At 42.4% G+C, this 14,040-nt stretch overlaps 1 protein-coding gene across 1 annotated transcript; it reads left to right on the top strand.

Annotated features, from left to right (window-relative positions):
* The first annotated feature begins 8,014 nt into the window (after window positions 1-8,014).
* LOC138591231 (gap junction delta-2 protein-like) lies at window positions 8,015-9,220 on the top strand. The gene has a single exon (XM_069661760.1). The coding sequence runs from the start codon at window positions 8,015-8,017 to the stop codon at window positions 9,218-9,220; it is 1,206 nt and encodes a 401-aa protein (XP_069517861.1).
* Window positions 9,221-14,040: the final 4,820 nt, after the last annotated feature.

The raw sequence follows: 14,040 nt of genomic DNA, 5'->3' as shown, positions 1-14,040 counted from the left end.
CAGCCTGTTCTTCATGTGCAGGTGTTTGTTACACAGGTAACAGGTTACAGAGAGAAAACACTGTTACTGTGTGTTTTATTAGAATTAATACAATGCACATGTGTACATACACAAACAGCTGTCAAAGCAGACTGACAGCCGATCCAGCGATCAGCTGACGCGATCATCACAAATGGACGTCGCAGCACATGATGCTTCATCAGAAAGGACATCTCATGTCTCTTAAAAAAACATTCCCTCGTTTCCCCTCTCCTCTCTTTCCTGGTTTCCTCGCGTCTCTCCATGCATCTCTGGTGGGAGGGACTAAGACGCAAGTGAAACCGCAAGTGAAGAAAACATGGATGCAATTTAAGACTTTGGAAGCAGCCCTGGAGTCAGAGACATGTTTCCCCAGCTTCACGTGCTACCTCCTGTCGGACAGGAAGTCTGTGATCCACCTGCAGGTGGAGTCAGGCACGTTCAGCTGGGAGAGCTTGTCCTGAAGGCAGAGCTAAAATCCACAAACAGGATCCTGGCATAGGTTCCCGCTGAATCCAGATGCTGGAGGATGAAGTGGAGGGCCATGTTGACTGCGTTGTCTACAGACCTGTTGGCTCTGTAGGCGAACTGCAGGGGGTACAGGAGAGGGTCTGTGTTGTCGATAGCCGATGGGATCCGAGATTGCGCATCACTGAAAATAATCATTGTCATGACAAAGCAGTCATGCTTGTGCTGAGCTATATTGCGCCCCAATAACAATTGAAACTACAACTAAAGTTCCGTACCCTCTAATGACGCCACTGCCGTGAAATACCTGCTCAGTACCAAACTTTAAAAAGAAAAAGTTAGCTAACTAGTTAGTTAGTTAGTTAACTTTGTGCAGGTTGTTTAAATATTATAAATAATGATATTAATTAATATCGCTGCCCTAACGTCTTTAGTTACAATGTGACCTTAAAATGGAAACACCTCATCATGAAAGCGTGTGGTAAAGTTAAAACCTGCCGCGAGACGTGTCACTTTGAGAAGAGAACAGAGAAACAGAGATCAGAGTTCATGTACTTAAGTTATTTATTTTTCTCTGTCTCAAGCAGCTATGAAACAAAAATCACCTGATAGTATTTATTTGTTTGTGAGTTCATTAATCCTTCATAAGGCAGGGAGAGTGCAGTTGTTGTCCCCACCAATGTTACAATGAAAACTACGCCCTTGTACAGAGGCAACTGTTTGGCATCACGTAAAGCTTACCTTATTAGAAGGATCATATGTTCAGGCTTGTTCTGCTGCCCCCAAGTAACCAAAAAACAAACAATTAAAAAAAACATTTAATGCAGTTTTAAGTCTTAATTTCTTTAAAAAAAGAAAAAGTCAAAGTTTGTTCAATAAAAATGTTCAACCCATTTCCAATAAAAAATGTACTCTGTCCTTTTGCTTGATTCTATTGAGGGTAACCTGTATTATACTAGTATGCTTTAACAAACAAAGGAGCAAGGACAAAAATAAATTCATAAACTTAAAGGTAACTGTAAATTTACAAATATTTGTCTTACAAAGACAAACAGACATGGCTCAGATCACCTTGATTAAAATAATATGCATGATATGAAGCTCCCTTCATGACAAGCCATTAGTCACAAACAAGCAGTGACACATGACACACAACATTGATCTGTGGAAGAGCAGAGCCAATCACACATACAATAGAGCCAATGACAGCTAAGCCTGAGACCTTAACCAGCACCTTGTATACAGTAAAGAGTGTATTTCTGAGAGTAATCTTACCACCAGCTTGATGTCCACAAACACTCTGTGATGGTGTGTGCTCCCATACAGTCAAACCAGCCTTTACCTCCTGTGTTCATCGGAGACAGAGAGAGAGAGAGAGAGAGTGTGTGTGTGTGTGTGTAAGCCTATGTTCCACCTGCCAGCAGATTAGCCTGGCTGACGGATGGTGGTGAGAATAGTGAAGGATTAGACGCTGGGGAAAGTAAGAGCCAGGCCAGACAAGTGGACATCACATCAGTCAGTTACACCAAGTAAGGGCAGCACCTCACCATTCCCCTGTTAATCCTGTTAGGGTGCGACCAGGCAGGCGGCAGAGCGAGTCTTTCACCGGCCTCCCAGCTCTTATGGTAATGTCGACTGGTGAAGTCTAATGCAGAAGAGAATGGATCTGAGACTTTGCTGTTGTTGTGTTTGGTATTAGACAGAGATAATATATGTATGTAGAAGAGGAACTTGTTAATGCTTTAATTTATACCACAACCAATAACAATAGTCTGAGGTCTAAATCTTATGGCAAGTTTGGCAAACAGTATGAAAACAGAAATGATTACATACTGTATACATATTTAAACAAAACAGTTTTCTCAGTTCTGCCTCTATTACATACTTTACTGATGTCACCGTCAGATTTCAATCACTGTGACACTCCACTGATAGGAACATGGCTGTGCATTTCCTTGGCTTCTACATATTCTTACATGATCATTTTGGGGATACAGATTTTTTTGTCAATTGCTCTGACCTTTTTTATATAAGATACTCTGACTAACAAAGAATAAAAATAAGTTTTTATTGAGTGTGGCGACGTTTCGGAGTCATAGTCTAGTCCTTATTTCTGAACTAAAAACAACTTCTAAACTGAGGGAAGAAGAGGAATAACTTTATCTGACTGGCGGAGCAGTGGCACCAGTCCCTCTCTTTCTCTCTCTTTCCCTCTAATTCTATCTATTATTCATTCCCAGGCTGCTCCTGACAAAGCTCAGAGGGGATGCACACCATTAAGAAATCCTTCATGAACAGACTTAGAGGGTGGATAATTCATCTGGCAGTGGCGAAAAGGTAGGGCGTGGAGCCCCAGACATGCTGGATGAAAACATACACAGGGCCCTCCTGTGACACCGCTCTGGAAAAAGCTGCTGGAAAAAGCCGGCTCTGGGGACGGGCCTGTTGGACCCTGTCCCTAACTTCAGGTCTGGTTGCTGGCCTGATGTTGTGTCTGGGCTTCAGTTAAAGTCTGTTTGTGATCTATAGAACCTTCAACCCTCCTCCTCAATTTGCTTTTGACGCTTAGATGGCACTGGGGCCCGCTCTAATCCTGCTCAGGGCAGGAGCGGGGGCCACTCAGTCTATCAATCCCTCGCTTCATAAGGTGACATAACAGCCACTAAAATATGCTAATCCATCATGGGCCTTGGTCTGGAACGAAAGTAGACAAAAACACTGTAGGAGGCCATCTGGACATAACACATGTGCTATGCTTAACCTGTACTTCATCATCATCATGATAAAGAAACTTCAGCATAAGAATTTTGCCAGCTTTGAACAGGTATCAAAAGAAATAATAAAATAAATAATTTTTTTGTGTTAACAAATAACAAATTGAAAACTTTGCATTCAAAAGAATATGCTCATTTTACTATCCATCTATCTCCCTGTATCAAACCTGGATTCTTCATTTAGTGTCTATATCTATGTTAAATAAGGGTCTCAATGATTTCTGGTCAGATCACTTATTCTTCTACATCTCATGTTTAAGAACAGTGGGGGAATAATCTGGGGCTCTGCAATCAGATGAGCAATGGGACATGGCTCTTTCTAGGGTTTATTACTCTTTTATGGTCAGGACAAGCTACACCTTTATACACCTAAACCCCATATGTGATAGGGGCAAAAAGAAAATGTACTACATTTCTTTTTTGAAACTATTTGCCAGAACTAACTTCTATTGAAATAAAAGTAACCCCTCCACTACACAAAAATGGATCCTAAATGTGATGTAGAACAGTGGTGGTCCGCGAAATAATATTAATAAATGTATAATAAATTATAAAATTGTGCTGTATCATTACAAAACTGCAGTCTACAGATAAGGACAGTTCAGAACCACAGTATTAACGCTGTCAAGTTAAATCCACAAGAAATTTGAATAAAATTAAACTCTGTTTTTAAGTATTAACCATAGACTGTATAAATAATGGACGTAGTCTCAGTGACGTCACCCATTGGTTTCTGAAGAAGCGTTTGGAAGCCCGAATTGCGCCGCCGCTGGGGGTCGCCATATTGGAAATGCCAGAGACGGCTAATCTAGAGACGGGAAAAGAGGCGGAGCGCGACCGAGCTACAGCCTATGGCTGAGCTCTATGGGCGGGCCGCATGAATCAGCCAGCTATGGCTATGAAGCTAGGCTATATGCTCCTCAGCGTAGCTAGCGGTTATTAGCCATAGACTGTATAAATCATGAATGAGCTGGTTTGACTTTCCCAGGAGGACATTCTGCTGGTGACTGACTGCAGGTGTTTAGTTATCAGACTAAAGAAGTAGCAGACTCGCTGCTCGCTCGCCCGGTGAGAGAGCGGCGAGCCGACACGTAACGGGAAACGTAAAAGAACCGGTCTGTTCATCGCTACGGTCCGCTGTACTCTCTCCAGGGAAACGCCAACAACTCCTGACTCCTATTTACTGACCGACGATTAAATAAATAAACACTGCACAGGCTAACAAGCAGCTAAAGGGAGCACAGTATACCTGCTACTTAGTGCTAAAAATATTTCAATACAATAACACTAGCATTTAACTCACCGAAAAGCTGGAGCTCAGACTTCTTGCACAGCCATTAAGTTCCATAAATCCAACAGAGAGATTATTTGTCCAAACTTTGAATGAAAAAATCCCCAAAAGTCTCCACCAACACAAACATGTGAAGTTAAGCTCAGTGTCTGTGTGTCTGTGTTGACGTCTAGCAGACAGCCAGCAGGTTCCACCTGTCAATCAAGTGATCCTGCCCCTATGATTTAAGGCTTAATATAATTAAAACGAGTGTGTTATAAAAAAATTCACCCCCGTACAGTTATCCTGAACAATAAAATTAGCTATTTATAACAAAACCGTTTTTTGTACCAGGCTGTAAACATGTTTATTTCTGCTGTAAAAATGGGCATTTTCCCACCTGCTGTAATATTATTTCTTGTTTTCTGGAGCCAGCCTCAAGTGGCCACTCGAGGAACTGCAGTTTTTTGCACTTCCGCATTGGCTTCATTTTTCAACACCGGAGGTTGCCGCTTGGTATTAACATGATTCAAATTGAAATGTTTTTCTGTGTATCGTTGATTTGAATAACGTGCGTCGATGCGTTGCAAGCTGGAGCACAGTTAAGTTATGCGTGCAGAAACGGATCTTGTCACTCATTGCAGGCGGTCTCCCAGGGTGTCACGTTCTGGGGAGAGCTGCCTTGAGACTCAAACGTTTGGAATGAAGCCCCGATACGATTTCAATAGCCTGTCTCTCTGCTCCGCTCGTATTTACTGTCACTCTGCCGCTCTCTCTCGTACTCGCTCGACCAATGCGCACTTCATGACACAAGTTACAGCGAGACGAGAGGAAAGAGTCCAGTCCAGTTGGGAAAACTCAAACTCCATCTTTTAATAGTAGAGGGTACAAAGTAGACCTATGAAGTAGCCTACCTTCTCAATAATAGTTGATTTATGTTTTGAAATAGCCCAGTACGTTCTGTTGTTTAATTAGCTCACCCTGCTTGTTCTAAGTAAGTACTTAAGTGAACATACTGATCCTCCACTTCAGGGAAAGGGATGCTTTGACATACAGTGATTAGATTAATATGTGTCATAGCAATCCTTTTGATTTGACTGATTTTGATCAGGCATCTAACAAATAGTCTATTATTATTATTATTATTATTATTATTATTTTATTTATTATTATAAATGTTGTCAGTATTAATATCATCACACAGTGACATAGAAATTAGGAACTTAAAAAAGTAATCTTAAAAAAATAATTAGTTGTTACTAATTGACAAAAAAATAATCGTTAGGTGCAGCCCTAAAATGGTAGTAAGCATATGCTTATGTTTTTGAATAAAGCAGTTTGTACAGCATGTTGCCGGACCATCTCTAAAGTCAAGTGTCCACAGCTAGCTTCGTAGCCTCATCTTCAAAAACGTACAGGTGTAAACTCACTTTCCACGGGCGGCTGTGGCCCAGTGGTAGAGTCGGTCGTCTTTCAATCGGAAGGTCGGACGTTCGATCCCCAGCTCCGTCAGGCTACATGTCGAAGTGTCCTTGGGCAAGACACTGAACCCCAAATTGCTCCCGGTGGCATAGCCAACGGGTATGAATGTGATATCTGATTGACAATTGGGCACTTTACGTAGCAGCCTCTGCCATCAGTGTGTGAATGGGTGAATGTGATATGTAGTGTAAAAGCAGCTTTGAGTGGTCGCAAAGACTAGAAAAGCGCTATATAAGTACAGTCCATTTACCATTTACTTTAGAAACAAGTGTCAAGTTTAATGTGAATTGAATAGTTTCACAATCTCAATGATGTTGACAGTTTAACTGTACATAGTGGGAACCTTACTGCCCTGGACCTGCCTTGTGTTTGTGTTTCCTGTCCTGGGCAATTGTGATATAGAAAGACTCAGACATACTAGGACGCCCAGTCGGTTCTGTTTTTCAGATGAATAAACAGCGGTTGCTATTCATACTATAGTTAAAAAGATTTAAACGATAATGAACTTCTCTGTGAATATAACCTACAGAATAATGACAGTCAATTATTTTTGTATAATATTATTAAATTTCTGTTCATTAGTCCTAATTTTATTCGTAAATAAAAAAAATAATCATACCACTGACTATTAGCATGAGGATATTTATGTGCATGATCTAACAAAACATGCCTAACTGAACAATTTATTTATGATTGCATGCATCGTTTTATCAGGAAAACCCCTCTTGGCGGTAGCTGCAAGGTCTCAGGTAAGCGCTTAACAAAACATACTTAATCGTCCTTGAAGGGTCCTGGGCTGCATGCAGTGAAGTGACTTTGTGATTTGATTGAAAAATAAGTAGAAGTGGATGTTGTTGGGATGGTTTTCAGAGAGCTTAAAGCTTTGTGAAACAGCTTTGTCTTAAACTGGAAAACAGTAGACTGGTAAAAACATTAGCACAGTATTTCAGGGTTATTTGTATTGTACACATTTGTATTTTGACCAGATAATATTCGATTACATATGAGTTAAATTTCTATAAAATGCTACACCAAATGTCTGTGTTAATTTCGTGAATCAAGAGTGGCAGTGAGCTCTGAGCAGGGACTTAGACGAGCTCGCCAGGGCTGTTTGAAGTAAGGAAAGGGGTTGCTGAGTGTTTTATCAGAGGGACAAACGAATTGATGCGAGCAGACCTTTCAAGGGTCTTTTTTTAAAACACAGATAAGAGCATTGGCAAGTGGCTGGCTGAAGAAGAGCAGTCAAGCCCAGAAACAGAAAACTTCACCTGACACCAGATCGAACTCAGGAAAGCCTTTTAACTTCACTTCACATTTTCACCACTTCAAACCTTATGTCTTAATTATTTTGCTCAATCATGTATCCTTATACAAACTTTGTGATGCCTTTTTGCAGCATCCATTGTACATCCAGAATCTAACAGTAAGCATGCTCATCAGGTCAAATATGCCTCTCCATTAAAGGAGGAGCCCATTAGCTGCCAAAGGCCTAATCTGGGAAGAATGCTTTATCAGTCAGCACTATCAGCAGCTCCTGCCCAAGGGAAAGGTTGATGTCTCTGGGTTTTAAAATGGATCCTAAAGACAAGAGAGAAGTGAGCACGCGAAGTGACTCATGTCAAGTGGACATCCTTATCTATGAATGATGGGCTGGCTCTCTGTTGCAGTGGCTCCACTGCTCTCAGGGCAGCCAGGCAGAGCTGGTGAACATTCAAGCATAAAGGAAGTCTGCTGCCCGGGAGGGAAGGTGCTCTGTTTTTGGAAGAAACTTTTGAATAAGACATGGGAAAAATATGCTTCTAGAATTCAGAGAGAAAGCAACAACAGAAGATAGTGTGAATTATATGGGATAGTGTAGCCCAGATTATTTCTTCTGCAGGGTGGTTTAAGATGTTGAAACGGGTAGTAATTTGAGAGTAGGAGAGGTGGATCAAACCAGAGCAGACTGCTCGTCTCCAGGCAGCTTGTCCCTCCTCGAGTCAGCCGGCAGCCACAGGCCACCATGACGGAGTGGACTCTGCTCAAACGCCTCCTGGATGCTGTCCACCAACACTCCACCATGATCGGTCGCCTGTGGCTCACCGTCATGGTTATCTTTCGACTGCTCATTGTTGCGGTGGCAACTGAGGACGTGTACACAGATGAGCAGGAGATGTTTGTGTGCAACACAATGCAGCCGGGTTGCTCCACTGTCTGCTACGATGCGTTCGCACCTATTTCTCAACCTCGCTTCTGGGTCTTCCACATTATTAGCGTCTCCACACCATCCCTTTGCTTCATCATCTACACGTGGCACAACCTGTCCAAGCTGCCCCACAACAACACCCAGAGGCACGGGCAAGGACCAGGGGATATCCCAGGGCAGGGAGGCCAAGATGTAAGGGGAGGTGGTGGACGGGAGGTCTACGACCGGAGCTGCGACTCAGACAGCTGCTCCATCCTCTCCCATAAGCATCTAGGTCACAGCCTGGCAGACGTGCTGGAAGGTATCCCGACACAGAGTCTCCAGAGGGGAGACCATAACAACGTGGTGTCCTTGAGCCAACCCAGAGCTTTTACCTTTGGGGATGGCAGTGCAGAGGGTCATTTGGTCTCTGGAGGGGTTCTGTCTAAATGTTACATCTTCCATGTGTGTTTACGGGCTGTTCTGGAGGTGGGATTTGTCGTGGCCCAGTGGAAACTGTTTGGCTTCCAGGTGCCTGTCCATTTCCTATGTACCATGGCCCCCTGCAGCCAGCCGGTGGACTGCTATGTCTCCAGGCCCACAGAGAAAACCATCTTCCTGCTCTTCATGTTTTGTGTGGGTGTTTTCTGCATCCTGCTAAATCTGCTGGAGCTCAACCACCTGGGCTGGAAGAAGATCCGGCAGGCAGTGAGGCTGAGGGAGAGGGCATCCTGGGGAGGTTGTCCAGGTGTAAGGGGGGCTTATGAAACCTTTCCTCCAGACAGCCCCTCTCTCACATCCTCTTTAGGCTTCAGGGACGTGACCAGCACTACCTCCTTGCCCACTTTGGACCTGGTGGTGGATCACAAGCCTGACTGGACATGTGCTGGAAATTGGGGCAGAATGGGGGGGCCCGTGGAGGTCAGAGAGACTAGAATGGAGCAGCCACAGAGACAGGACTTCTATAAAGGAGAGAGGCAGCCTCTGAAGAGTAAGAAGGAGGTCAGAGGGTCCAAGCACAGGAGTGCTGAGGTGTGGATATAGCCTACGAGCATGGGGAAGAATTGTGTTGCCTTCTTCTGTCTTGAACCATGGATCACTTGTGAATTCAAAGTGTTCATATATTCATTCAAAGTGTATATGATTTGTGATCTTCACAGTAGTGACATCTTTCTAAAAATTATTTATTATTCACAGCCTGGCCTTTTAGAGGAGCAACCCAAAATAATTGTACCTCGAACTTACTGGCAGGAAGGCAGAAATCTCAGCGAGAGACAGATATCTCATAAACTGCCTTATAGAGGTTCTAGTGTTCTATTACACGTTTCTTATATTTTATTCACAGCATTCATACTTGTGTGGGCTGCATTGTATGGTGGCCTGCTGGTAAAGGTGTATACCATACAACCAGAGCCCCTGGTTTGATCCTGTTGGGGGACTTTTGTTGAATGTCTTCACTCACTGTCTTTCTCTGCTGCATTTGCTATCTGTTTCTCCACAGTACAAAATAATCTAATGAAGGAGGTTAGACTACATTTTTTAACCACTTCTCAGTGTATTTCACAACAACTCAGCAAAAAACAAAAATTTAAAATAAAATGACAATTATGTTGAGTCCAAAGCATCTAAAGCAATTCAAACAAAAAACATTAGAACTTTCATTAAGGTATTATTTATTGCAGAACAATTCATTTCAGCATTCACAGCAGTTCTACTCCGAAAAATCTATTTGTATTATTCCGCCACATTTTTTGGCACGCTACTCCTTCCACATTTTTCCACGTATTCAAACCATTCAAACATCAAAACTTCAGCTCATTCAGGAATCGACTACTATGACTTTTGACATTCCTGACATTCACATATCATTCACACTTTTTCTCAGTCACCCTTCAAAGTTCATAAAGTTTGCGTGAAATGTGTGAAAAATTTTCAAAATCAGAGTGCATGATGTCATTGTCAGAGGGGACAGGCTGTTGACAATAACTTGGACTCCTTCTAAACAAATTGCAACTGAGCCCACACTTTTCAATCCACATACATAATTTTGGCATCAAATCGTGGGTATTCTTGTGCTGCTTCTTTTAGATGGGTTATCAAAACAAAAAAAAATTACACTTTTGGAAGGAGATGCCTAATTGACACAGAAACTTGACCAACTGCCCCATCTGCTCCAATGTTAAATTTTGTCAGAAATTTCTGGAGAGCTCCAAATGTGAGCAGTTTTGTATTTCACTGCCCTGGCCACACTTTTGGCAGTAGAGACATGAAATTTACCTGACTGCTTCATCTGACCCTTGAGGTGCTGTGATTTGATTTGTGTGCTGATAGAATTTCCAGGCTTGGCACAATGACAGACGTTTGAGATGGTTTTCACCTGAAATCTCAGTGAAATTAACTGCCCATCCAAGGAGTCACACAATTGCTACTAATTAACCATCACCACAGCAACAGTTGGCAGTCAGTTGACACACATATACAAACACGCACACACAGGACAGACATTTGAACACTTTCTCAAGAGTGAGAATACATAAAATGAGTTAAAATGTGATTGTTTTGTTATTAGATTCAGAGAGGGACAGTGGAGAGTTTACATGCATGCCTGAATAACTTGATGTGGCAGATGAGATTGAGATTGAGGAAACAGACAGTGTAGTGACAGAGGTGGACAGAGGAGGACCGGAGGAGATGACAGTAAGCAGGAAGGAAGAAATCAAGTGGCGTCACAGGCCATTCACTACAATCAGGGACACTTCCTTTGAAGATCCTCCAATCATGAGAAACATCCCATGAGACCCTATGAATACTTCAAACAGTATATACCAGATGAGATCTTCAATTTGATGGCCAACAACACAAATGTTTGTCACTCGGCATTTCCCTCTCTTCTTGCAGGCTCTAGGTTTTCCTGGTGATGACCTCACTGCTGTTCCCTACCCTCGCTGTGATACACCTGTCGAGTTCATGTGCATGTTCAGAACCTTACACAGACTCAAGAACATGCAAACATCCAGTTTCAGATGTTTAGGCCATACCTGATTGATTACTATGTCGAAAAACTCAGCCTTATTTATCTTAAGTTTTTATGACATTTTACGCCCATCTTGTTGTGGCGTCCATTGGAATGGACATGAAAAAATACTAATAAAAACATGAGTTTCAGTTTTAAAAAAATGTTTTTGCCCAGCAGAAAAAATGTGGGTCTGAAGGTTAAGTCATTAGAAAGATGTTGCAGAGGGGATAAGAAGCACAGAGAAGTCAGGCCTACCATGCACGCTAAAGTTATGGTGTTCGCAGTTTGGACTATTCCCTAGGCTGATGTGGCCACTGTCAGTCTATGAAATACCGATACCAAAGGTGGAAAGGCTAGAGAGGTTGATAAATTTGAATATTAGGAAATGGCTTGAAATTCCTCGTTGTCTCAGTAGTGTGGGGTTGTACGGGAAAGACATACAGCTACCAATTACTAGCTTAACAGAGGAGTGTGTAGGACAGAGTTGTTGTTTTTAAGGAGCAAAGACATAGTAGTGAGTAAGTTGGTCCCAAATCCAACTGAGCATGGACACTAGATAAACTCAGAGAGTGTAGAGAAGAGGAAGCTTAGCTGGAGGGATCTGTGGAGTATGGAGGATAATCCTACCAAGTTCCTAATAGGGGCTACTTACGATGTATTGCCATCACCCCGGAACCTAAAATGTTGGGTAGATGGGGACCCATCATGCCCATTGTGTTCAGAGACAGCCACCTTCAGTCATATTCTGTCAGGTTGTAAGATTAGTCTGTTGCAAGGTTGGTACACATGGCGATATAACCAGGTTTTTGAAAAGTTTAGCGTCAGGGATTGAAGGTAGAAGGCGACAGGTGAATTTAGGATGCAGTCAGGAAAAGACTGCAATTTGTCTGTGAGGGGGAAAAACATATAAGAGGTAGGGGTTTAAGCAGACAAGAGTCAGGCCAACCAGAGGGTTCTAATGATTGGGTAATGCACGTAGACTTGGGAGGAAAACCTGTGATTCCACAGGAGATAGATTGCTCTAACTTGAGGCCTGACATAGTGTTATGGACTGCGAGTCAGAGGAGAATTTATTTCAAAGAACTGACGGTGCCCTGGGAGGACTCAGTGGAGGAAGCATATGAAAGGAAAAAGCTTAGATATGCAGATTTGGCAGCAGAAGCTGAACAGTGAGGATGGAAGGTTAGGGTTTGTCCTGTAGAAGTGGGATGTAGAGGGTCCATAGCAAAATCAACTATCTCAATACTGGGAGAACTGGAAGTGCGTGGACAGAGTCTGTGTAAGGCAGTAAAGGAGATGAAGCAGTCAATACAAGTCAGTGGATTTGGATGAGGAGAAATAATGCCAGTTGAGTGCCAAATTTTTTTAATAATAATCCTTATTCTATGCCGTTCTTACTTCGTATATAACGTTGGCACAAAGAATAGTTGCATTGTTTACATAAGGACTTGATAGCGCACGTTTTTTTATGGGCGGTGAGAGCTAGCATGGAGGGGGGTGGTTCTGGGATGCCAGAGCTAACTTGAGCCTCCCCGAGGTGTTGTGGGCCTAACTTGATGAAACACCAGTGAAGGGAGGTGCCCACTTAATAACCGTGTTGATGTGCTGGCTGTGGCTGTCCATCTAACTACAAGTTTAAGTTGTTGGGACCATTAAAAGCCATGTGGTAGGGCAGGAAGTAACGGCTTGGGGTTAGGGATACCCACTACCCTTGCCTAAAACCCCCGAGGTAGAGCTTACAGCCCAATCCGGTAGGGGTGAGTGCTAGCCGGACAGGGCACCTCACCCTGGCTCTGCCTTCCCTGTCTTCTTTCGAACACACCTCTCTCTGTCCTTCTCTCTCTATTTTTCTCTTTTGTGTTTAAAACACTATTGTAGTATCGGTGTTGTCAATACCTGGAGCTCATGTGAACAGAGCCTGGGTCTGTTTAAGGCAATGCTGCTTGGGTTACGGTGACGACTAAGGGTCATGTGGTAGGTTAATTATAAGTATTGGGATAAGGACACAAGGGGAGGGGTTTCTTCGTTGCGTGCTTATCCTTATCATTGGGGCACAAGTATCTTGTGTTTAATTCAAATTCAGAGCTAGCCTAGCTAGTGACTGCTGTGAATAGGGCAGCTGATGGGCAGTATATATCTCAATATATTGGCCTGCAACAAACAATACATGTGTTAACTATTAAAGTAATTCAATAAGCAATAAAAATTGTCATATAATAAAGAAATGCTTTTTTTGCACTTTAAAGCAAAATATTTTGGCTCTACACAAATTAAATAATGTATTACGAAAATAATGTAAGATTTGTGAAAAAGTATCCGTAATTAGAAAATACATTGCACTGATTCAGACCTGTATATCTGCCAAATGTAGCTTATAGATATTGTTACTTCAAAAAATACAGAGGCGCTTATTACAAGTATCTATAGATGGCCAATAGTACAGGGAGAGGATATAAAGAAAGAAAGAGGATTTCAAGTGAAGGCACTTTCCTGATTTTCAATGACAGCAGTCCATTACTTAAAGACGTGATGAACACTAATAAGCTGCCAGTCAGCAAGGTCTATCATATCAAAACATAATCTAGGGATGTATAGGAATTAAAAAATCACAACTAGAATTTGCCCACCCAGATGGTACCGTTATGTTAAATTTTGGGTCTTGGCCAATGGACTACTTGAGGTGTTTGAAGTGTCACTTGATCTTAAAAGTTTTGGAGGGGGTGGATGCCAGGGCTGTGTGCAGGCTCGAGTCTGTTCCTGACTGAGGAAACTATTTTTCGACTGAGCTGTCTCTGTGCACGGAAATGCTGTCAAAGGGCCATTTCTAAACTTTTAGATATAGGATTAT

Source organism: Semicossyphus pulcher, unplaced genomic scaffold, assembly GCF_022749685.1.
Source record: "Semicossyphus pulcher isolate SPU_LCO1_2020_fin unplaced genomic scaffold, fSemPul1.0.p SCAF_1, whole genome shotgun sequence".
Lineage (NCBI taxonomy): Eukaryota > Metazoa > Chordata > Actinopteri > Labriformes > Labridae > Semicossyphus > Semicossyphus pulcher.
Note: the sequence above shows the minus strand (reverse complement) of the source record. Positions and strands in the feature narration are given on the sequence as shown.

Bases quoted from the DNA above. Each gene is read 5' to 3' on its own strand.
- LOC138591231 (XM_069661760.1), top strand. From the start codon at position 8,015: ATGACGGAGTGGACTCTGCTCAAACGCCTCCTGGATGCTGTCCACCAA.